The following is a 26,100-nucleotide window of genomic DNA, read 5'->3' on the forward strand; positions in this document are numbered from 1 at the left end:
CCCGTGTCCCCTCTGACTAAGGAGCTCCGCTTGTTTCCCGCCGAGGCGGGCTCAGAGCCCGCGGGGTGGCCGGCGCTGAGGTAAAAGAACGCCCGTGAGGGGCGGCGGGAACGCGGGCGTTGGGCGGGCGGCGGCCCCCTGAGGCGGGCGTTGGGCGGGCGGCGGCCGTCGCTCCTCCCCGGTCCGTTGCCGTGACCACCGGCAGGCGTCGGGCGGGCCCCGGGGCTTGCCGCCATGAGCCTGGACGATGTGCGGCTGCAGTGGCTGCGGGACCGAGTGCTCGCCGTCCTGGGGCTGACCGGTCCGGCGCCTTTCGAGGAGCTGCTGAACCGCGGCGACGGCCAGGCGGCACGGACTGTGCTGCGCTTTTTCGACCGCGGCACCGAGGACGGGGACAATGAGAGCGAGGCGGGCACGGCGCTGCTGCTGCTGCGGGCCGAGCGGCGCGGCGAGGAGGCAGTGGGTGAGGCTCCCTGCTGCCCCGGCCCGCTGAGCCCTCCCCCGGGCACTGCCTGACCCCGAGCCCCCTCGCTCTGTCCTTCCCTCCCCAGCTGCCTGTTTCCCCCTCCCTTGGGCACCTGTTTATCCCATCTGCTGAGTCCTAGCCCCATCACCCCTGTCCTTACCCCTCTCCCTGCCTCTCCATCCCTTGGGCTGTGTCCAGTCCTCCTGAACCCCTTCGGTCCCACCCATTTCCAGACCTTCCTCTTTGGTTGTGTCTTGGTGGGATTTGCACCAACCCCACTGCACAGTGGTTATATCATGCTTTCCTCCCGTGTTGTGTGTGTGCAGATACAGGTGACACAGATGAGTTTGCAGATGAGCAGCAGGAGGAAGGCCCAGATAACATGTTTCCTGAGCAGTTGGCTGAAACAGCCTTCTCTGTGGCGTTGGAAGGAAGTAGGTGGTTTGAGTGACCAAAGCGTAGTCATTGCAGGCCATACTGCCCTGGGCGCTGAGTGTGACTAGCTAACATGGCTCTCTTAAGCAGATGCAGCAGTATCTGTAACATCAGCTGTTATGGTACCTGTAACAGCTGCTTTTCCCACGAAAGCAGATCTGATTTTGTGGATAGTGTCCTGGGCAGCGTGGCTAATGTTTTCCCAAGAGCTTCTGCCTCAGGATGCTCATTTGAAAGAAACCTATCCTAGTTTGGCTATTTCATTTTTTCCAAACAGATAGAAAGAAAAAGACTGACTGGGGTAAACAAAATCAATGCACTATCACAGATCTTCCATCCAGTCTTTGTCTGTGACATCTTTCACTGGCTTTATAATTTCAGATTTTTAGAGATTAATTTTGTTGAATAGAATCAATATGTTCCCTTTAGTAGGAATTAATTAATTCCCCTTAAGAGTTGCAAGCTCTCCTCTTTATTCCAATGTAGTTTGTTGAGGATAAAACTGGTGGTCCTGTAAAGAGCTAAGGTTGGTCCATTACTTTAACCACAGTATTGCAGACAAGCCTTTCACAAAAAATTGGAATAAAATAAAGGAAAAGTGATAGAAAGGGTGTCAGAAGAAAGCAATGATTTTCCATGGCTCAGAGATTCTATTCTCTTCTCTGCTGTCAGTATCTGTGCAAGTCCCACAAGCTTCTGAAACAGTTAGTTGCAGAAGCAAAGAGTCAGGGCCTGGTATTTTATATCCATAAAAGAATTTTGTTCATACTGTGCAAAAAAGATAGGACCGCAGAAGTTAAGTGCTGAAGCCTGGTATGGGTGTAAGTAGACTTACAATTCAACTTCTCTGCACCTCTGAATGGAGGCAGCTGCAATACTGCAGGTTAATGCTTAAAAGCAGGGAGAATTATTATTTCTTGATAATAGTATCAGCACACAGAGGGGCATGACCTTTCCAACTGGGGATGCAACTATGCCCTTTCCACTTCCTTTAAGTGTCTAGAAGCCTGTGCTGCAAGAGGAAGAAGGCATGGTGCACCTTCTGAAAGACAGTATAAAATAAAGTTTGAAATTCTTGACTGGCCCTGGAATTCATGCAGTTGTTCCTGTGTTACAGTGTCTTCACCATCACTTCTTGGTCATGACATAACTATAAGCATTTTCCACATCATAGGTCTGGCGCGACAAAACCCTTAATTGTTTGCATTTCCTTTTATAAAGTGGTTTCATCTTGAAATGTGCTAATCTACTTACTTTGTCATTAAAAAATCAATTGCATTGGAAAATGCTGGTAAGGATATTCTAAATAAACACCAATTACCTGTGGAATGCAATATAGTCACTTGCTTATTTGGATCAGTTCAGCAATAGTGTTGTCCTATGGGAAAATGTATGATTAACACCAATTTTGGATGGCTAGTAGTTGAAAAGTGATGCTGAAGATGGAAGAAAATGCTCAGTCATTTAGTTTGAGAAGGAAATTCAAAGAGTCTATCTTATATGCATGGAATACCTGTTCTTTAATTGAGGTCTTTTGTGTTATTCTTTCTCAGGGATGGCTCAGAAAAGCAAGACATCCCCTCTGCAATCTACAGACAATGAAAGTGTGACAGGTCACTTATCAACTCTCTCTAGTGAGTCTGAATTGAGTAAACTGGAGCAAAGATTTACAACTGACAGTATGGAACACACATCGCAGGTAAGTCTGTTGTATTTCACTCTGTTCTTTTGTGGATATGAAGATGCTGGCTTTCTGATGCAAATATTTCAGTAAAACTGGTAGGCAAATTAGGGAGGTACAGTGCAGAGCAAGTACTCAGAGCAGAACAGAACATTTTACAGGAACAGGAATTTCCATTCAAAACCAATTGCCTGTGGTGTCTGCCATAGCCTCTGACATTGACAAGATATTGCAAAGTTAATTTACTTGGCAAAATGCTGACTTTTGGTGAGAAAATGCAGCAGTGAGTTACTGAAGTACCGCATTAGCTATTCCCAGAGTTGCTTGTAAAAGAAAAGTTGCAGTTAGAATAATTACTAAAGACAGCATGGGAGAAGCATGTAAGGAACAGTGAATGAAGGCTTTTGTACCTCAAGTCTTTTACATAATTAGATGGTCGGGATGAAGTCTGGGATTTCTAACTAAACTTGGTTTATGACTCAGATGCAGGTGGAAAGGGAGTAGATAGATGCTTGCACATTCTCAGAAAAGTACAGGGCAGGGGGGCGGGCATTTAAGTGCTCTCTGGTTTCTTATGCTTCAAGCACTAATGCTTTTAGTCCTGTTGGTCTGGAAATCAACATTGTTTCCAAAGCTGATGATTTTTACTGTTAGCTGAGTGATTTTTTAACATTTAATTTATGTTAGTAGTTTACTTGGACAGCAATGTGAAGATAATGGAGTTAAACTAAAGATTCTGTCCTATTGCTCACAGTAGGCAAACGTTTTCTTGCTGTTAAGAAACATGGCAGCAAAAAGTAATAGTCGTACTTCCTTCTTATTTTCTGTTTCAGCTACAAGAACAGAAAGTTGACAAAGTGTGTTTCTACGTGGCTCTCGATGAAATTCCTGAAGAATTTGTGACAGGATTTACTGTATATTTTCTGAGAGATACCAAAGGTATGTGCCCTGAATAACTACAGGCTCAGCATTTTCAGTCTTTGCATTAAACAATACTCCACATTGAGAAAAGGTGATAGTGACTGGGATTCAGGATAGTGCATATCCAGCTTAATTAACTGGGTGGGAATACTCTCAGAGTAGAACTGGGAATCAGGAATGGTTTTCATAGGAAATTTATGGAAAGTTACATATCTTCCCTGTTTTACCAGCAAGAATGAAGCTTTCATGCTTCACTCTGAGGAACTAAGAAGATTTAGTTACTACAACTGCTAGAACTGTGTAACGTGTTTTGAGGATGAGGAGCTGTATGTGAAAGTTAGACTGTAAGGTGGTGATGAGCACAACTGGGGTATCAGACTTCCTGACCTGACTCAAATTCTGATACACAGCAGCAGCATGTTTCATTCTGCTAGTTTATACTTTTATCATAAAACCAATGACAAGATGACACTTAAGTATTTTACTGCCCTGTCTGAAAAAGCATCTGCACTATTAAAACCAGCACTAGTTTTGAAAGTGACTTGCATCAAACCTAGTTTATTACAAACACAGTTTGTTTTATTGGAGTTTTAAGTTATTAGGGAAAGGACGTTATGCTTTCTGTGTCAAATAATTAGATTTATGCTAATTGTTTGTATACTATTTAGAAAGAGTTACTGAACCTAATGACCTGACTGAAGCTATTGAGGTTCTTCCTAAAGTGATAAAGTTTGGTGTACTGACTGGTGATACTCTTTTGATGCTAAAGAATGCCATCTCACAGGTAAATGTGTTACAGCTTTTATATATGGAGTCTTGAGTGTTTCTATGAGTGATTTGCCTATTTAGTATTCCGCTGACCATATGGACTATGCATAAGAAATACTAATATTTAATAAGTGACCTTCATATGCCAAAAAGAAGTTTTTGTTAATCCTTATTTGATATTTTGTTTCCCAAATTCTTGTAAAGATGTGGAGACGGCCATTATTTCATTGCCTGGCCCTATATGAGAATGACAGTGTCAGATACCTTTATTTTTGTGCTGATAGGCTTTTGTAAAAGCATACTGGAGCTATTCCCCTGCAGAACTTGAGGCAGAGAGAATGATGCTAAAGAGGTAACATGGAAGGAGATGCACTTAAATTAAATTTTAGAACAACATATCTAATGCTTAAGTGAATTGCTAGTAAGCTGACTTTTATTGTAGTCTTTTTTAATATGAACCATCTAATCTATGGTACCTGTTTGAATTACAGGTGTTTTCACCAGCTCTCTCCCATAGTCAGCAGCAGACTGAGGAAACTTCCCTTCATCCAGATAGTGAAAACACAGATTCTGAAAAAAGGAATTTACCTGAGACTGAGCTTGCAGAAAAGAAAGAACAGCCTGTGGAATACTGTAATATTCACATGAGGAATAAGAGTCAAATGAACAGGCAAAAATTCTTAAGTGTTACTCAGCAGACTATACAACAAACTGAAGGCGAGTTTTCTGCCTATGTCAGCACTGTGTTGGTTAGAGTACACGACACTAGAAAGAGTTTCACCTAGGAATGGCTTTATACAGAACAGCAAATACATACAGTTTCTGGGGAAGCTCCAGACCTGATTCAAGTTTCTCTTTGCTGATAATAGTAGTATTTTTACTGCCCTGTAGCATAGCAGGCAGTGTGGGGAAAGGGATGAAATCAGTGATAGTCTTTCAAGCAGTCTGGAGTAAGAATAGGAGAGAGGGTAAACATGCCTCATTGCTTGCCAATGTTCAGGGGACTCAGACCATAGCAGGGTGTGGAAAGTGGTAGACCGAATGAGACTTTCATGTGTTGTTTAGTGTCCCTTCTCTGACAGGGGCTACTGGCATGCCATTAAGAAGAGCGTAGTGACCTACAATAAGCAGATTGATAATCTTCTTCAGCAAAGCTCTAATCCTAATTCTTAATAGAGTTTGGGTTAAGGCTTGAAAGCTGAGAGCTTTTAATTTATTTCTAGGAATATATCTTTCTTTGCACTGTGTTAACTGTCAAGCAACTAGATATATTTTGCCATATTCTTAAATAGGCAGAGCCGGTGGTATGTTGCCTATCCTCAAGTAGCTAACAAGATGGAAGGCATAAGCCATTTCAGTGATGTTACTTTACCAATGCTGATGGAACAAGACAGTTAATTCTATGTGCCTTTTCTGCCAATAGGAGATACTAAACTGGAGATGCCAACTATAAATCTAGATGGAGAAGTGACTGTTCTTGCCACAGTTCCAGAAGTGGTTGAAGCTCTGGAAAGTTGTGCAATGACCTGGCAGAAATTAATATCCACAGCTCTAGAGGAACAACTGAAAAAGGTTCCACAGGTAATGTTGCCTATAACACCACACTTTTATTCCCAGAGACATTACTTCATTTCCCCACAAGAATCTCTTTGAATGGTTTGAGCTCATTTTTAATACATCTTCATGTCTGATTGTTGGAAAGCCATTTACTAATTGATGTAAAGTAGAACAAAAGTAGTGAGGAACTGTGTGACTCTGGGAAATAGAATATAAATAGAATATAAAGTAACTCACTGTGGATCCTACCCACACAGGATAACTGTGGAAAACTAAGGCACTTTTGTTATCTGCACTCTTCTAAAGAGCCATGAAATATTAAAAGCTTCAGTGGTTTTCTTTTTTAAAGGGATAACTATATTTTTGCTTGAAAGAAGTCACGTCAAACAAAAAAAAATCCAATTGTAAGGTTCTGATTCTGTAAACACTTGCACATATGACTAATACCATTAAACATACTAGGGATTTCATGTCTACAAAGTTACTTGTGCATAAGTGTTTGCAAGCACAGACTCTCCAGCTCCAATTCAGGATATACTCCCCATGAGCAGTTCCCTTCAGCATGTGTAAAACTTTTGATTTCAAGGATGATCTTCTGTCTGGATTTTTTGCATGGTTGAATTGTATCAGGTTTCTCTCAGCATACAGCATATTGAAAAGAAGGAACAAATATAGTCCTGGTTATAGGTTTTCACTTTTGCATAATGGTAATTTTATTCCACATTACTTGTAGGGTAATGGTCCACTTGCAGAAGTTGACCTCTGGCGTGAAAGAAATAGTACTTTAAGTGCTCTTACTGAACAGATAAAGCTTCCAGAAGTGCAAAAAGTCTTGGAAATATTACAGGAAGCTGAATCTGAGCATAGTGGAGATTTACAGATAGTCTTAAGTGACCTCAGAAAACATCATGTGGAAGCTCTAGATAATGTCAAGTTTCTTTCAACTCTCGAACGCCATTTAAAGGTATGTATCTTTAAGAAAACTTTGTGAAGTTTTAACTGTGGCTATCTAAGTTTGGTTTCTCTGTTGATATAATAATGTCTTGTTTAATTTTTACTTTTTATCAGCAGTAAAGATGTACTCTAGCTTTTTTATATTTAATAAAAAAAAGTCTTGCCTATTTTGTTTGAGTTACAGTTCTAATATTTGAAAGCAGAAGCCCAGAGCTGTGAACAGCTTGGTTTGTAAATCATAGCCTTGGGAGAATTTGATAGCATAGCTGAATTGGGGAAAACCAAGATTTCTTTGCTCCATTTTTGAGGTAGCTTCTATCACTGATTACAGCCAATGTCTCAATTTTTAAGTTTTATTGAAGAGCATCCAAACATCCAAATAAATTGTTGAGCCAAAACCAGTCTTGGAACATCTTTTACAGAAAAGAGAATATTAAGGAGACAGGACCTAAAAAGCATTTGGAGCAATAGTTGTAGATTTGCACATCCTTAACCGTGCATGTTACTTAGGCACCAGGGTGTTTCCTTGACTGGGTTATTTATTTAATAATGTCACAGACTTTCTTAACTTCAGGTATCTATAGAATAAATATTGGTTTATTGAATATGAATTTGTGTATTTTCGTGACATCCTATTCACAATATTTATAATACATTTAATAGAATTTAACATACGGCACCGGGTTTAATGTTGTCTTGGATACAATTCCTTCACTGATGAATGCCCTGAGAATGGTATGGCTTATCTCACGGCATTACAACAAGGATGAACGGATGGTACCCCTTATGGAACGAATTGCCTGGGAAATTTCAACAAGAGTGTACAAAGTTGTGGATTTACACACACTGTTTAAGTAAGTGCTGGTTTCCTGTTTAACTAGGCTGTATTTATTAAAAGCTTTGCTTGTTTTACGTGAAGTGCAGTAGATAACACTTTCATCAAATTGGTTTCAGCATTTTTCACTATCTGAAGTTGTATTAGGTCAATTAAAAGTCAATTTATTTTGTAATTTTCATAAATTACTGAATAAGCCCTGAAGAAATAGGTGCTTGTCCTCTTTTGTCTTGAAAGGACATGAATCAATAAACCCAACAGAATTATAGTGGTAAAAAAGTGGCATAAATATCATCAAAATCAGTCCTGAAATAATATCTCCTTTCAAAATCAGTCACACTGAAAATTAAGACCTCACAGTTACAAGTTTTGCCTAGATCTTATATAATTAGAAACTGCTAAACCAGAGAATATTAATCCAGTTGAGATATAATTTTCTATCTATAGTCTATCTATAGTATATTAACTGTTTTGATTTGATTAATAGAGAAGATAGAGCTGCTGCAAAAAAGAAAATAGCAGAAGCCAAAAGCACTCTTGAAGAATGGAAGAAATGTTACTTTGTTGTTCGTGCCCAAATTGAAGCATCAGGAAGAGAGCAACACTGGGAATTTGACCGAAAATGTTTATTTGAAAAAACAGATTATATGACTTCAGTCTGTCAAGATCTGTATGATATTTTGCAGGTAGTAATATAGACAATAAATAAAGGGATTGTGTGATCAGTGTCCTATTCTGTAGAGGAGAGTCTTTTGTATTGTGGTTGTTGAAATGTTAACAGCCTTTAGTTTTGTGAGTGGTTTTGCGTTTAAGACCTGAGCAGTGCATTTGATTCCAACAAAGCTGCACTTAACGCTTGAGACGTAATAACTCTTCTCAAGGTACTGGTTGAGGAAAGATATTGCTGTGTACACTGCTGTTACCAACATACAGACTTGTAACAACTGTTTCACAGATTTGCAGTTTTCATGGGTTGCTATCTTAATGATATAATTTTAGATAAAATAACCATTAAAGAATACTATAATATAAAATTTCACTATATATAAATCAGTATATCAATTGCAGGATAACATATGAAAGGAGAGATGCTATGTTTAGGCTAATTTAAGTCAGGGTATTAGTGGTCCATCAATGGTCAGATGCTATAGACCGTGTATGTAAAAACTGCTTATGTGAAAAGTGGAATAAAAAAGAGTAATAACTGAGTATTATCTGTTTTAACAACTGAAGTGTTGGGCCTGTAGAGTGGTTTTTTTTTCCATAAAGCTACTTAGTGTCTTGTATAGAAATACACAAAATGTAAATCACAGCACAAATCGATCATTCTCTGAGCTGTTTTTATTTTTTAAAGGAAATAATATCACAAAGATGTGTTAAATGGCAGGAAAAAAAACATTAAAAATAAAGCTTTCTGTTATGTTTTTCTGAATTACACAGGTTATTGAAGAGTTTTACAATATATTTGGTCCTGAACTGAAAGCTGTCACAGGGGATCCAAAACGTGTTGATGATCTACTGAGAGGAGTAAATGGACTAATTAGTCCTATGGAAGAACTGACTTTTGACCCTTTTAGCATCAAAAGTGCACATGACTGGAAATTAATTATGGAAGAATTTAGAGAAGAAGTTTCAGTAAGTACCATACACTGTGATTCCCCCCCGCCCCGCCCCATTACTTACTATATACAAATTCCTTCTAGAATATTAACATTTTCATGTAAAGAAAATAAAAGTTTGCAAAAGAAAAGAATATATGAATAAATATGTAAATGAAAATGTAAGGAATTTGACCAATTTTTAAGTCAGTATTCTGTTTCCAAATTGGTTTTGTTTATAGTTTCATTTTATCTTGAAACTGGTGAAGCACACTTTTTGTTCATTGGCAGAATCGCTACAGCACGAACAGAGGCTACTCATGACCTCCCTGTACTCATGTGCTGACATGTCTCACTCATGTCCTGCAAAGAAGTAAAACTTCCTTTTGTGGATTCATTCAGTGCTTCACCCCTCAGCTAAGAATACCCACAAAGTACAAATTGTTACAGTGTTTTTTGTGATTTATATACCTGCCCAGCAGACACATTAATTAACATTAATTTCCTGCAGCCCACTGGAAAGCCATCAGTTTGTTAGTAATTTATAAGACAAAAAATAGTAAAAATATTCTTGACCACTATTATGAAAAAGTATTTTTATTTTGCCTTCCTTTTTTGGTTTTGCAAGATGAATCTCTAAGTGATAGGATTTCTTGGCATTATTCCTTTGTTTAGGTTATTGAAGAAGAGACCAAAAACTTTATTGATGAATCTTTTAAGACCCTTCGATCAGCAGAAGCTGCATTGGACATGCTGTTAAACTTCAAACACATCCGCTCTCGAGAAACAATTAATAAGCAGATGATGATGAAGTTCAATGATATTTTGGACCAATACTGTAAAGAGGTATTTAATTTAAGGATTTCTTATGTAGTACATGAAGCTCTTTACCTAGTGAAAATCATAAATCTGTGTATATGTCTAAATACCTGTGTAGTGTCATTTACTGTCTGAAAGACTGAAAAGTTTTACAAAATAAACATAATTGCCCTCACTTTTTTGAAGCCCATTGGAGAACTACTATGGTTAATTTGCTGAAATGGATGTGCGTATCTGTATGTGTGGCACTGCATGGGAACTGAAAGATGTTTGCACGTACTCTGAATGCAACAAGGCTTGTGGCTATTCCTTTACCTTGTGAACAGCAGTTCAACAGTAGTCCTTAGAAGTCCTTACTGAGAAAATACATCTTTCACACCCTACAGCTTTCTTGTGAAGGACAAGTTCATGGTATGACCAAAAGGTGTCAGAGATCAACCATGAAGGCAGAAATAATTTCTGACGTGTTGAAGCCTGTCTGTTGGAAAGCTTTTCATGTCATAGCATTTTTCTTGATATTTCAAAGAACGTTGAGTTTAACGATAAAAGGAAATCTTACAGAAAATACTGCCATAATAGCAGTTCCACAAGATATAGAAAGGGAGACATTCTCTGTAATGCAATTAATAGAAACAAGAGATGCATGAAAAAAAAAGAATTGTTTTTATCCTGCTGCTGGAATTAGCTTCAGAGCTTGTGCTGTGTACCAGATTAGATACTGACCATGGACAAGCAAGTGGAGAAATGATTCTTTGTAATATTTTATTTTTTTCTAGGTAAAAAATGTTAAGCAAATCTTTGTTCAGAACCTCAAGGATCCACCTTTGTACAAGAATCATCCTCCAGTGGCTGGAGCAATATACTGGTCCCGATCTCTTTTCTATCGGATCAAACACACTATTATTCGATTTCAAGAAGTAGAGGAGTTGCTTGCTGGTGAACGTGGAAAGGAAGTATGTTGGTTCTTTTGATATTTAATGAAGGAAGAAATACTGTCTTCATACCCTTCTTCTAAAGCTGTGAAAGTGCTCTTATGCAAGGTGAAGTTCCAACAATGTCTTTGCACACAGCAAGACATGTTTGACGTGAAAAGCTGAGTGGGACTTTCCTACTGTTTCCCAGAGAGACAGTGACAGAATCAATGATGGAATTCAAAAGCCTGAATTCTCCATTGCCTGCATTAATTACAAGGCATTACTTGTCCTCTCATCTAATAAATATTAGAAACCATATTAAAACAGGTGAGTTGAACATTTCTTATGGTCTTTAAAATGAGTTATACAGAATTTTCCTTTCTAGGTAAAACAAATATATCTTCAAGTGGCCAAGAGGATGAAAGAATACGAAGACCAAAAATATAATCAGTGGAGAGATGGGACAGAACAGATGCTCCCACTGTTGCTGAAAAATACTTTGCTGACTGTCATCACTGGTGGGGCTGCAACCCATGTTAATCCAGAGACTTTTGAGCAGGTGAGATATAGGAAGATAGTATACCAGACTTCTCTGTGTGGAAGAACTGAAATCTATCTAATGGTCAGTGCGATTTTTCTAAGAATAATATTTTAAACACAGTTTTTGAAAGTAAAATTTCAAAAGTTCTGAGCTCAGAATTGTTTGTGGTCCTTTATGAGACATAGTTACTGAATGACCTGGCAAATGGATGAATGTTGTTTCTCTATGTGTTCTGTGCTGTAATTCTTGTTAATTTTGGGGTTTTCGTGCCACACCTTTGGCACGTTACAACAAAACTTGGGACTGAAGTTAGGTAGAGGTAGGTTCCCAGCAGAGATCATGCTGAATCCTGTTCTAGCTAAACTTTTGTCTGATTATGAACTTCCACTGGGATTTCTGTTGTAACTGTGCAGCAGTATGTAAACAGAGGTGATTTGGTTTGTTACTTGTAATCAGCTTTCACTGAAGAAGTAGTTGTGTATAATTTCTGAAACTAGAATGCTGAGGTTGCTATCAAATTTTAAAGGCATTTCAACAAGCTTTGAATGTCAGCCATTCTGACTTTTACCTACGGCCTTATCAAATGTCTTCAGGAGCTAACCTTTTCCTTGCATTGTAATGGTTTGGTGTTCCCCTCCTTTCTGCTGCTCTTTCTTGTGTTGTAGAGCTCTGTAACAGAGGAGCCTGTCACCACAAAGAAAAATGTTCGCTTCATAGTGAATTTTTCTCCCATACTCCAAGAGATTATCATTGAAACAAAGTACATGGAACAACTAGGGTTTCCAGTCCCAGAAATAGCAAGATATGTGGCATTACAGGAAGAAAAATATCTTAGGTAAGGCTGTAACAGAGTATCTGCTTGCATACAGACTTATGGCAGTGTTTCAAGTGATTTCACTCCAAACCAGAATGAGCCCTGAGTCATCAAATTTTGGAAGTATGAGAGCTCTTAGTGATTTTTTTTTTTTAAGGGTAAAATTACTAATGGCCAAGTTGCACTAGTAAGCTTTTCTCTGGCGCTGTCTGCATCCTTTACCCTGTAGGACTATGTTATACAAATTAACATCTCATCAAAATCTGAGGAAAAACCAGGAAAGTAATTTGTTTTGCAATTAATTTAGTGCCATTTAGATTTCAGCTCACATTTAAACTCACTGCTGCTTTCTTCTTGTACAGCCTTGGATAAGTCACTTTTGCCTAAATTACCACAGGCCTTCAGCACACAGGTATGCTGATAAGAGCCCTAACTGGATTTTAAAGTTCACCTGTTGAGTTCACCTATGAGCTTCAAACTGAGGCTGTCTTAAAAACTTTTCCTGAGTTGAGGCAGGAGAGGTTTGTCTAGCTACTATTGGAGCCATATGAAATGAAAGCAAATTTTGCTTTATATGGAAGTCTGAACGGAATGATGGAAGTGATCTGCTCTTTGATCTGAGTTCCGAGCTGTATTTCCAGAAAATCATGATTTTTATGTTTTGTTGTTGTGTTTCTTACACTCCTTAGGTATACAAATAGATTGAAAAACATGCTGGATCACTATCACAAATTAATGGGAACACTGAATGAAGCAGAAACCAAACTTCTTGATGACCATATTCAAGAACTGTGGAGAGTATTCAAATCAGGGCACAGAAGACTTAATTGGAACTCCTTAGGTAATGGAGATGCTATTTTAAAATGGCCTTAGATACCAATTTTCAGTTAAAAAAATCTCTTAAATTCTGCAATCTATTTTTTATGTCGTATGACAGCAATGTATCCCCAAGTGGTACATCCTATTGCCACGGTCAGGGTCAGAATAGTAAGTTAGACAAACTCAGATCCAGCGGGGTATTTCTTATGTTTTTACTATATTTAAAACACTGAGTGGAAATGGATAGACACCCTTAGATAACAGCTGTAAGAGAGCTAGATGAAGGATTAGGTGAGAAATCATCTATCTTTCTGCAGAGCATCAGTTCATTCTCAGAGATAAAACACATCTGGTCGTGGCAATTTTGATGCATTGGTGAAATATTTGTTAAAAGAAAAAAACCACAAATGGTTGTGATTTATTTCAAGGTATTGGTGACTTTATTGTCCGATGTATGCGAGCCATCAGAAAGTTTGAATCACTTGTCCATCAGATTCATAATCATTCTGAAGACATAAGCAACAAACTTCTGTTCATAGAATCAACAAATCTCTTTAAGTTTCCGCTTTCAAAAAATGGTGATGAGCTTCCTGGTAAGTCTTTGTATTTTCATTTTCAAGGTCTGTGGTGTTTTATTTTGCTCTGTCTGCTAATTTGCATTTTTAGTTGCTAGGATCAACCCTTTTAATCGTTACCAAAACTAGTTACAGTAGTATTTCATGGTATAACAAAGGAAGCACAAGCAGAGCTTCAGTACCCTAAAGCTGATGTTGTCAATGAGAGAAACATAAAGATGAGTATACAGGTAGATCATTTGACTTGTGTCTACCTTGCTTTTGGTCACTTTTCCCCTAGCTTTCCTTTGATTTCCTTATCCTTCTTGTATGCAGTAGTGTAGTCTTAGAGCTGCAATCTGCATGGAGTGTCAGCTCCCTTCTGGGCTGTCTGAACTGAACTGGTTGCCTCAGATGGAAACTGCAGTGAGGTGATGGTCTCCCAGGTGCCCCTGTCACTTGAGTGACTGGGTGATGGATCAAATTTCTTGCAATGCTTTGTAAGTCTTAAAAAGGTTACTTTTACATCTAATGGCTGCTATTAAATAATTGAATCCATATAAAAATATAGGGCTGAAATATTAATAAATTAAGCATTAATAAGTAAAGATTTTTTTTATCAGTATAAAAGATCAATTTCATGTTCACAAATAAAGCCCAGCTAATTATTCCAGTATGCAAGTCTGTTAGGTCTTTTGCAGTTAATAACGCTATTTTTTGTATCTTTTACAGAAGCGAAAGAATTTTTTGAGTATGTTAAGTGTGAAAGAGCAAAAGATGTGGCACACATGGTTAGAAAGTATTCTGCAATTCCACAATTGCTAATAAAAGTGGAAGGACGAGTTGCCAATACAAACAGTGGCAAATCTCCAAAATTAACTTCCTATTATGCATACTGGGAAAATAGAATTTATCAGGTGTTGACACAGTTAATTGTGAAGTAAGTCAACTGTTTGCTTTAATGGATTTTCAGTCTTTCATCTTCAGGTTTTTCTCGATCTGTTCATCAATATGTATACTGATATTCTGTTTGAAAACCTCAGTGATTTGCAGTTTGAGACAGATTTGTATTTGTACTGTTTTTTTCGTGTGAAGAATGGAGAACTGATAACAAGGTACAGGACAAACCCAAATTCTGAGAAAATTTATATTGGCATGTTGTTGGCAGAAGAGAGAAATAAGATACATTTTCTGCAGTGTGTGTAGTTGCATATCCCTGGTTTATTTTTTAAACCAAGGTTTGGTTTTACTAAAAAATACAATTTTGAGAACTTGGTGTCTGGGTGCCAGATGCATCCCTGTAATGCAGGAGACACCAGTACAAGAACAAAGGTTTGCTGGTTTTTACATTACATGTTCTGCAGTAGCTGGGGCCAAGGAGTTTCCTGTAGCAAGATATTATAAGGGCTTATAGTATAAGTTAGATATTATTACAATAGAGCATTGCAGGGTTATAAAAGCTTCCAAGCCATCTCTTCTTCTCATCATCCATGTCTTTGTAGTCTGGGCCATGCTCAGCTGATTTCATTGTGCTTTCCTGACTGGACTGTTGCAGTGGAGTTGACCATAGTCTCAGGGTCCTTTTGCACCAGGGTATCCCCATTCATTCCTTCCAATAGCTTCTTTTAGCTAGTCAAGCTTTTGCATTAAATCAGTATTAGTGGGACAATTTTGCTTTGATACACATCAGTGTTTCAAACTGAAATCGGTGGTAACTGACTTCAGACAGATCTGCTTACATATCTAAGCACATACCTGATAATTGCAGTCTCTGTTGGGCATTTCCATGGGGGACAGCACCTGATTATTACTACCTTTAACATGATTTTTTTCCTTTCCCAGGAATTTGCAGGCTTTTAATGCAGCTGTTCTTGCAAATGTGCCACTGTTCCAAACAGAAGCTATTTTATCTATTCCTGAGATAATCTTGCAACCTAATGCAAGTGAGATTGACAAGATGACTGTACAATGTATCCGAGACTGTGTTGAGGTCACTAAGGTGATTTTTTTATAAAGATTTACTTGTTGCCAGAGTTTGCTTGTGATTATAATGAATTAATCTTGCTTTACGTTTGGGCAAACATAAATGTCAAAGGGAAGATTCATATTGCTTTATCTTGAAATCAAAATATCCAGTACATTGTTCTGATTTTACAGACTGTCCTAATTTTACAAACTGATGACAAAGGAAAAAAATCACCATAAAGCTTCATGCGAAATTTACTCAGGCAAAATTATTTGTTACTTTTCAGCAGTTTTGTCAGTGTAAGGACATGATTTTGTTCTATAAATCAGCATACATCAGAAGGATATGCTCTTCAGATTGCACTGCAGATGTTGCTTTCTGATGTATGAATAAGCTGGTGGAATAAGGAATGTGAGTAGCCTTCTCTATGTTACAGCTCTCCTCAAAAGCTGCAGAAAAAGTATTCAGAAAATGTTGGGAGAAGGACATCTAGGACGCATCTAGGACAGCGGGTTTACAGCAGACAAAATATCTATCTTGCTGGCAAAGATGTAGCAATATTTCCCTGCACAAGTATGTTCACATTGAACTGCTTTCCAGAAAAGAAGCCAAATATTGTGGCAGTGTGCCTGCCCTGTGCTGATGGAGAAATGATTCCAGATGTTGCCTGAAATGAATAAATTTAGATTAAGTGTGCTTCCTATGCTCAGATTTGCTGTTCTGCTCCACTGCTGCATCCAGCCTGTTTGATCTAATACCTATTTATCTGTGTCATGCTACATTGTTGCTCAGCGGTGATTTTAAAAGCAGACCAAGTAATGCACGGAAAGGTTTTGTTAGGATGAAATTAACCCTTCTCTCAAATTTATGGGAAAATGTAATCTCTTTTCTTGCTGTCAGAAAAACATTTGATTTGAGAAATCATTCACACCACTTCCTACATAGTCTCCTAAATAATGGTGAATTTCTTCACAGAAAGGGTTGTCAAGCATTGGAACAGGCTGCCCAGGGAAGTGGTTGAATCGCCATCCCTGGAGGTATTTAAAAGACATGTAGATGTGGCACTTACGGACATGGTTTAGTGGTGGTCTTGGCAGTGTTAGCTTTATGGTTGGACTCAATGACCTTAAAGGTCTTTTCCAGCCTACATGATTCTATGATTCTATGAATGGTTTGACTAAAATGACTCTCTACAAAGTAACTGTTTTTCAACCCTGTCTTGAAAACTCTAGCATTTTGTACGATGGATGCATGGTACATGTCTTGAATGCCCTCCTCAGCATGTTGACGAAGACGAATCAGCTTTCAGCTTTTACAGTGATGTCTCCCAGAACCCTCTGATAATTGAACAGGCTGTTCTCATCACTCAGAATGTCCACAAACTCATGGCTTCTCTCAGTAAGTATTCAAACCAATGGAAGAGGTACCACCTGCTGTGGAAATTAGACAAAGGCACAGTCATGGAGAGGTTAGCTGCAGAAAAGCCTACCTGTATCACCTTTGATGAAGAGTTGCAGTTCTATATGAAGGTAGCTCAAGAAGTGACTCAACAGCCCTTGATTAAAGATGAGCAATTTATCAGGCTTCAGCTGTCTCCTTTAGCCTACACGGTGCAGGAGAATGCTAAAGGCTGGGTGATTTCACTTGGAAAGTTGCTTAATGAGTCTGCAAGAGAGGAACTCTTCAGTCTTCAGGAGGAGATTCAGGTAGGTATTTTCAGTTTGTGTTATCTTTTCACATAAACTGAAAATGAACCTGCATGTTATTTACTTGTGTTTTGTGTTTGACTCATCATTATAATTCTGCCTAATTGCTTTGTCCATGTTGCTTCTGGAAATTATTTTTACTTTTTACAGAGATTATCACAGAGTCTTAAGAGACCTCCTGATTCCCTGGAAGATCTCAAAATTGTCCTTGGCACAATTGCGGAGATCAAAGGCATGTCCTTCAAGGTGGAACTGAAATACTTGGACATCTGGGAGAGATACCGAACTCTTGCAATGTACAATATTCCAGTAAGTGCATGTCTCATAAAACATTTCAGATTTGAGCTAGGGGCACAAATGCCTCACATGTGAATGAATAAATATTTTCCTTTTAAGACATTTTACAGAATCACAGTATTGTTGAGGTTAGAAGGGATATCTGGAGATTGTCTAGTCTAGTCCAAATCCCCTTCTCAAAACAGTATCTCCACTTTAAAATGGACATGTTGCATGTGTTTAAATCTGATTCAGATCACTTCAATGCTGGTTTTGTGTTTTGCAAATTTATAATGTAAGCACATATTCCCCTCTTTCTTGTGACTAATTATTTCTTGTGAGAGATGTTACTTGTTTTGATTTAGGTAGCTAAAGAAGAGCAAGAGATGGCTGACAAGATTAGGGAAAAGTGGGAGACTCTCTTCTTTGAAGCATCAGAAGTTGATTGCAACCTTGGAGGCATAAAAAGAACATTCACAAAGGTAATATTTGTAATTAATATTGAAAAAAATTAGAAATTGAAAGGAAAACAATTTAAACACTGTTCTCTTTAGATTACACAGCAACAAATTGGGGACTACAGCAAAGAGATAGAAGATTTCTTCCATAAATTCATGACTGAGGGGCCTGGTGCTGTTGGGGAAAATCTTGATAAAGGTAAATGGATTAATGTGTGTAAAGTGATGTCTTAAAAATATTAGTCTTTGGACAATTCTTCACATTTTATGTAAAACAAGAAAATTGTGCTTTTGTTATTAACATACAAACTGATCAACCAGGAATGTGACATTTTTAGTACTATAACTTCTACAGTCTATATGCAAATGCTGTCTTATTTATTCGCCATGATCCCTGGGATTGTTTAGAAAACTCCTCTCCTTTCCCAGGATTGGAACTCATGGCCATTTTTGAAAAAGAAGTGGAAAAACTGGAAAAAAATCGTCAGGAACTGGGCAGTGTTGAGAAACTTTTTGACTTGCCAGTTACAGTGTACCCTGACTTAATGAAAGCACAGAATGATATGAAAAATCTAAAGCAGATCTATGAAATTTATGAATTACAAAGAGTAAGTATTGCACTGTGTATACACAGACACACACGTATTTGTGCACATACATACAGAAAAGGTGGGGGAGAGAAGAAGAGGCTGCATTGTCCTGTAGTTACTATCAACTCTGTTCTAAGCCTTTGCATGAAATAAGCTGCGACCTGTAATTGACTATCACTATGAAATGATTTTAATGGTATTAGGACAGGACTAACAATGCCTCCATAGTGGACCAAACACATACTCTTATCAGATAGGAGCAGACCTCCCACCCCCCTAATAATTATTGGGTGGCATTTTGCTGAACAAGTTTCCTGATCATTTCCGTGGAATTACTTTTGGATATAATATGTGTACAGGTGACAATGGGTATCTCAGGCTTTAATTGATCTTAACTATTTTTTAATAAGTTTTGTTTTTCCAAAATTAAAATGCCCTGTAAAGTATGCTCTTAAGGATGCTTTTCCTGTTCTCGATATTTCCTTTTGATTATTTCTTATACAACTGGTTGTGTTCAGCTATGAATATGTCTTGGACATGACCCTGTCTCTTCCTCTGTTTGTAAAATGTTAATACAATTACATCTGCATCCTGACTGTGGTCTCTAGGTCCTACTGTAGTGGAACGATTTTTTCTTTTGGTCAGAACTAACAGGAAATATGGTTTTTTTCCTCCTGATGACCTTGTTCCCAGGCAGCTAAAAAGGAATGGTCTCAGACACTCTGGATAAACCTCAATGTCCAGCTTCTTCAGGAAGGAATCGAAGGATATCTTAAAGCCCTTCGAAAGCTGCCCAAACAAGTACGCAATATGCCAGTAGCCTTTCACTTGGAAACAGAAATGAAGGCATTTCAAGACTCCATTCCTTTGTTGCTTGATTTGAAAAATGAAGCTTTAAGAGAAAGGTTTGCTTTGATTTATTTAAATCCATTTCCTATATATAGGAAGATTTTGTTTGTTTTGTTAGAACTTTTAATTTCTGTTACTGGGGTCATACCATGTCCTGCAGCTTGAATACTTAATGAACTTGTGTAATAGTATGCAAGGTGACTATGATGACTAGGATACTTTATGTATTCAAAATACTAGTTCTTGTTTAAATAGTAGAGTGCTAAACATGGTTTCATTATTATATATTAAATTACAGTTGTTTTCATTTTTACTGTATCATGGTGGTTGGTAGAATTGTTGATGTGTCAATTTAAAACAGGCATTGGCAAGACCTTATGGAGAGAACAGGAACAAGTTTTGAAATGACAACAGAAACATTCACTTTGGAGAAAATGTTTGCTATGGAACTTCACAGACACTCAGATGTTATCAGTGAAATAGTTGGAACTGCTGTTAAGGAACTTAGCATTGAGAAGGTAATGTAAAAAAAACATAATAAAACTAAAAAGACATAGATGACAACAGTCTGTGTTTTATTTGTGATTTTTATATTGGCATGACAGCAGGTTTGGCCCTCTTCAGGGAGCTGCCATGATGTAACTGATGGCAACTAAGATCAATAGTTCTGTTAATAAGCTACCACATGGCACAGAATCCTAGCTCTCTTGGCTTTGGCAGCAATATATTAGATATCTGTTATTACAATAAGCAAGTTTGGCCTAGGAAAAAGGATCTGAAGAAGGATCCATTCTGTTTCCATCATGATATTTTGAAATAGACCATTCTTTATAAACCAGAGTTAGAAAATCTGTGCAAAAATTTTGCTCAATTAATTGATTTAATTTTTATGCTAAGATTATAGCTCTCTAGTTTTTGAAGACTAAAACATGCACCTTTTTATGCTCACATGCAGGGTGTGAAGGAAATAGCAGAAACATGGGAACACCTGAAATTCACTGTACAAATGTACTTCAAAGGCACTGAGAAGCGAGGCTTTATTCTGGGATCTGTAGATGAAATTTTAGAGATTCTTGATGACAACAGTGTCAATCTTCAGAGTGTTTTGAGCAGTCGATTTGTGGGTCCTTTCCTTTCAACTGTTCACCACTGGGAAAAAACTCTGTCATTGATTGGTGAAGTAATTGAGGTAGGCAGGGAAGTGCTGAACTGAATAATTAATGTTTATTATTTATAATCAGGGTTTTCAATTGTATTTTTTTTTTCTTTGATGGTAACATTTGTGTCTTAGATCTGGATGGTGGTTCAGAGAAAATGGATGTACCTGGAGAGCATCTTTATTGGTGGAGATATCAGATCACAGCTTCCAGAGGAAGCCAAAATATTTGACAGCGTAGACAGGATGTTTAAAAAGGCAAGTAACTGACTTGACTTGTGATCAGCATAATTATTTAGTGCATTTTGCTTCCAGTTTCATAGTTAGCTGTAGTCTTTGTCATTTGTAACACTGAGAATGGTATGTTATAATGAATTGAATATGAGACTGGGGAACCCAGGAACTCTGGTGTTTTACTTCACATCTGTCATACACAGAAGACTTCTCCTGATTTAGTTAAGCTGGGCAGAGGTGTGACCCTTGGCTGGCAGTACTGGGCAGGCAGAATCCCCATTTCCTTTCATCGGATACATCTTTTTACCTTTACCATGATAATAAGAACCTTAAATGTGTTTCTATAGGTTGAGGAGCTACATACATGCTAAAAAGGCTTTGCTGATATAATGCCACTGTTCCCATACTGAACACATACTCCCAGTATGAATATGGCTTACTTTTCTTTTTCCCATCTGCAAAATTGAGATAGTACTGTGATTCTGAAATGCTGTGTTTGTCCTTCACTTGATGTACCACTGTATACAGGAGCAAGGTCAGGTACATGCTTATGCTTGCATGACTTGGGATACAGGCTTGTCTTGCTTACACTTGCTTTTATAGTAGTATCTTGATGGTCTCAGCTTTGAAAGCATACTGTCTTCATGTTTTCATACAGCACTGCAGCAATAGGAAACCATATTTAAAACTTTGTCTAGTTCACTTCTGTAAGAACCTATACTGCTTGTGCTCCTTGTGTGCTTTGTCACTAGTTAAATATAATTTAGTATAATCCATTGCTGTTCAGTATTTTCTAAACTTTATTTTCTCCCTGTGTAGATAATGGATGAAACTGTAAAAGAACCAACAATAAAAAAATCCTGTGAAGCCCCAAATCGTCTGTCAGACCTCCATCATATAAATGATGTGCTGGAGAAATGTCAGAAAAGCTTGAATGATTATTTGGATTCCAAGCGAAATGCTTTCCCAAGATTTTTCTTTATATCTGATGAGGAGTTGCTTAGTATCCTTGGCAGCAGTAACCCACTTTGTGTCCAGGAACACATGATAAAGGTACAACGTCTGGCTTTCCACAGTGCTTTTGCTTTTAGGTGCTTTAAAAAGTTTAACAGACTATACTGTACATGCTGTTAGGGGTGCGCTAATGTTTATTGCATACAAAGAACATCCTGGCAGCATCCTGAAGAAGCTCTGAATAACCAAATCAAATCTGATTGATAGTCTCTCCTGGCTCTCGTACTGGCCAGTAGCAGTTACGGTAGAGGAATGTTGGTAGAGGAACATTCAAGATACACCAGAATGATCAGTCATTAAAGAATCTTCCGGTAGCTCCTGATAGATCTTTATTTTCTAGAAAAGAAAAATCAATGTAATTTGTGCCAGATCATCTGTTTGTTAACTCTGCAGCTGGACTGCTGAGCTATATATCAACATTTGTATTTGATTACTTAGAGTCAGGTTCTTTTCTCTTTAGAGTCCATGAAAGTTTTCTTTCAAGATTAAATGGGGGCTAGATACACTTAAATCTCTGAAGCTTTGTTTCTAAAATGCCAGTGAGTTTCTTTGTTGGTGCATTTCAGATGTATGATAACGTAGCCTCCTTGAGGTTTCAGGACGGTGATAGTGATGTGAAAATTGCAACAGCCATGATTTCAGCTGAGGGGGAGGTGATGGAGTTCCGGCAGGCTGTAGCTGCAGAAGGCAGAGTGGAGAACTGGATGACAGCAGTGCTAGCAGAAATGAGACGAACGAACAGACTCCTTACTAAGGAAGCTATTTTTCGATACTGTGAAGATAGAAGCAGGTGAAACAATCAGTGTCAAGGATAACACAAATACCTTATACGCTATTATGAGCCTGTAGCGATATAGAAAAATAAAGGCTTAATTTTTTAATGTTTACACAATTTAGCCTGTATTTCTGTATGTGGAGGGATATGAATACATGCATATGGAGTATTTTAACTGACCAGAAAAAATTGTCTTATCTATCGTATGTAATTTCCTAAGTCTTGAGTTTTTATTTTTACTGTTGTGTGCACAGTATGTTTTTCTCACTATGAATTCCACTTGGCAATCTTTACACATGGAATAGGCAGCTTTTCTATCAGAGTATTTCCTAGGCTTTTGAAATACTACAGCATACCTTGACAGAATTCTGTACAAGTCTGTAGAGTTTGGCTCATATTGCAGTTGTTGCAGAAATAGAAGGAACTTCTTTTTTTTTTCTTTTTCTCCTGTCCTGCTCAGTTACTTTGAATAAACAATAACTCAGACTCCCTCACTATGTGTATTTCCCATAGAGTTGATTGGATGTTACTCTATCAAGGCATGATGGTGCTGGCTGCTAATCAGGTGTGGTGGACTTGGGAGGTAGAGGATGTCTTTCGGAAAGTGAAGAAGGGAGAAAAACAGGCAATGAAACTTTATGCTAAAAAAATGCATAAGCAAATTGATGACCTCGTTACCCGCATTACAATGCCTTTGAGCAAAAATGACAGGAAAAAATACAACACTGTTCTCATTATTGATGTTCATGCCAGAGACATTGTTGATACATTCGTAAGAGACAGGTAAACGCTGCCCCCCAACCTATTGAGAAAATACCAAATGCATAAATTTTATTTTCATCCTTTTACCTCATGTGAGCAAGTGTGTCTTGTGTAGCATTCTGCAGGCTCAGGAGTTTGAATGGGAAAGCCAGCTGCGTTTTTACTGGGACCGAGAGCCAGATGAACTGAATGTGCGGCAGTGCACAGGCACATTTTCATATGGTTATGAGTATATGGGTTTGAATGGACGTCTTGTGATCACCCCGCTTACAGATCGTATTTATCTTACACTCACACAGGTATATGTTCAAGGAGATTTTTACTAACAAACCCTTTTAAAATACACTTCCAGGCAATCACATAATTGTTTTATTGCCACTTTCTGTTATCTTCTAGATGCCAATTCTGAGGCTAGTATGTTTGAAACCAGTTGTGATGTCCTTCTAACCTGATTGCATCAAAGATAATATAGAATGAATTCACAGAAAAAATTTAAGGCTTTTTGTACCCAAGGGTTCACTTGTGATTTTGCTACTAACCTAATATAAATGTAATCCAAGCTTTGCTTTGCTTTTTGGTCTGTCTCCAAAGGCTTTATCAATGTTTTTGGGAGGAGCACCAGCAGGGCCAGCAGGTACAGGGAAAACGGAAACAACCAAGGATCTGGCCAAAGCACTGGGCTTGCTGTGTGTAGTGACAAACTGTGGAGAAGGCATGGATTTCAAAGTAAGAGTTAAAGATCTGTGTTCTCTGATAAAGTTCCAGTTACTGCTCTTTTTCACTGCCCAGGATAAGGACATATTCTGAACATCTGCATAAGTACCTCCCTTAGAGATACCAGGTTGATAATGAAATACAGTAAGAAATGTCTATTTTGAATAAATTCCTGAAGGAATTTCAGGTACTTTCAAGCAGGGGAGCAATGACTAGATGATATGTGTATAAGCTCATCATAGGCAATCTGCGCTTGGCAAGTAATTATTGCAAGACCTTATGACTGATTGCTAGCTCCTGCATATATAAATATCCAGAGGTTTTACCCAGTCATTAAGAGTTTTAGTGTACTCCAAAGTTTGTTGATGCTGAATGTTTTATATATTCATTGCTGAGAATTTTTTCTTCTTCTTGTTAGGCAGTTGGTAAAATTTTCTCTGGTCTCGCCCAGTGTGGAGCATGGGGATGCTTTGATGAATTCAATCGTATCGATGCTTCTGTGCTTTCAGTCATTTCTTCTCAGATTCAAACTATTCGAAATGCTTTAATGAATCAGTTGAAAACATTTCAGGTAAACATTAAAAAAAAAGAGTAATTGTGAAGGCTGATCTTGTTCTTGAGGCCAAGATTCAGGGTTAGACCCCATCATTAGATCAAAGGGCTGCTTCTTCTGTAATTCATTTGTGCTGAACATTTCAAACTCTAGAGTATATACTCTCTGTTTCAGAGATGTTAAATCCTTGCTGATTTCCTAATCCTTTGCTAGGTTCTTCCTTTGTGAAGTGGGATAATAGTAAGCTAAATAGGATAATAGTAAGTAAATGGGATAATACTGTAGTAGTAATTAGGAAGAGGAGTAACTTAAGTTGATGTGGATTGTGAGGCTTTATTTACTGATGTTTATTGGAATTCAAAACCCTCAGACAGAAAATTTGATAAGTGTGAAATGTCTTGATGTTTATATCCAAGATACAAACAGTGGGATGAATATATCTGGATGACTATCTAAAGGTAAATATTTTAACATGTTGTCTTAAGTAGGTGCCCCAGTATTGCTGGTTTTCTCTTTGAGCAAATAGTGCTACTTATTTCAATTCCAAATACACATTGTTCTAATGTTTTCTTATGCTTTTAGTTTGAAGGACAGGAAATTACCCTTGATAGCCGTATGGGCATTTTTATTACGATGAATCCTGGTTATGCTGGTCGGACTGAGCTCCCTGAGTCTGTCAAAGCTTTGTTCAGGCCTGTGGTTGTAATTGTACCAGATCTTCAGCAAATCTGTGAAATCATGCTCTTTTCTGAAGGGTTCCTTATGGCAAAGGTAAGAAAATCTTATTGCTACCCATACTTATGTACACACCTATGTATGCATGGCCAGTGTTCGGCTGCGACTTATACATTTGTGATTCTCTAACTTAAATCTCAAACAGATTCTTGCCAAAAAGATGACAGTGCTATACAAGCTGGCAAAGGAACAGCTTTCTAAACAACATCATTATGATTTTGGACTGCGGGCCCTTAAGTCAGTGTTGGTGATGGCTGGAGAACTGAAAAGAGGATCAGCAGACCTCAGTGAGGTAGATTTGCTACTTAGTTACCCTGAGCAGATAATCTTTTTCATTAGGAAGAGGATGTGTTTACACATCTGCTGTAGTTTGTCTGCATTGGAAATAGGAGCACTGGTGTTATTTGTCTTATTATTTCACTTTGTTCTTACTGAGTTTCATCATGCGCTCTGCCAGCAAGTTACCATCAGAGCTCCGGTCAAAGTACGGAAATCTATAGAAAATGAGGTATTTTACTTCTTGTTAAGTCCAGGATGCAAATAGCCAGATGAATGTCTCTGGATGAATAGTGAAAGCTGTTTTTTGAACAGTGAGTGCTCCAGTCATGCAGTTGTTAATTGTGTAGCTCAATGAAA

At 38.1% G+C, this 26,100-nt stretch overlaps 1 protein-coding gene across 1 annotated transcript in view; it reads left to right on the forward strand.

Moving 5' to 3' along the window:
* The first annotated feature begins 234 nt into the window (after positions 1-234).
* DNAH10 (dynein axonemal heavy chain 10) overlaps positions 235-26,100 on the forward strand; it is a 57,494-nt gene continuing 31,628 nt past the window's right edge. Inside the window, 36 exon segments of the mRNA XM_041126128.1 lie at positions 235-463; positions 793-900; positions 2,455-2,600; positions 3,416-3,521; positions 4,172-4,287; positions 4,763-4,988; positions 5,695-5,852; positions 6,562-6,792; positions 7,446-7,636; positions 8,105-8,303; positions 9,058-9,252; positions 9,891-10,061; positions 10,811-10,987; positions 11,334-11,507; positions 12,155-12,324; positions 12,993-13,144; positions 13,551-13,715; positions 14,409-14,616; positions 15,519-15,675; positions 16,875-17,348; positions 17,499-17,657; positions 17,990-18,106; positions 18,179-18,281; positions 18,512-18,690; positions 19,366-19,577; positions 19,883-20,039; positions 20,477-20,710; positions 20,813-20,935; positions 21,731-21,964; positions 22,492-22,715; positions 23,214-23,483; positions 23,578-23,761; positions 24,054-24,188; positions 24,595-24,747; positions 25,312-25,500; positions 25,610-25,756. Coding sequence (XP_040982062.1) covers positions 235-463; positions 793-900; positions 2,455-2,600; positions 3,416-3,521; positions 4,172-4,287; positions 4,763-4,988; positions 5,695-5,852; positions 6,562-6,792; positions 7,446-7,636; positions 8,105-8,303; positions 9,058-9,252; positions 9,891-10,061; positions 10,811-10,987; positions 11,334-11,507; positions 12,155-12,324; positions 12,993-13,144; positions 13,551-13,715; positions 14,409-14,616; positions 15,519-15,675; positions 16,875-17,348; positions 17,499-17,657; positions 17,990-18,106; positions 18,179-18,281; positions 18,512-18,690; positions 19,366-19,577; positions 19,883-20,039; positions 20,477-20,710; positions 20,813-20,935; positions 21,731-21,964; positions 22,492-22,715; positions 23,214-23,483; positions 23,578-23,761; positions 24,054-24,188; positions 24,595-24,747; positions 25,312-25,500; positions 25,610-25,756 — 6,573 coding nt within the window.

Source organism: Aquila chrysaetos, chromosome 9 (genome assembly GCF_900496995.4).
Source record: "Aquila chrysaetos chrysaetos chromosome 9, bAquChr1.4, whole genome shotgun sequence".
Lineage (NCBI taxonomy): Eukaryota > Metazoa > Chordata > Aves > Accipitriformes > Accipitridae > Aquila > Aquila chrysaetos.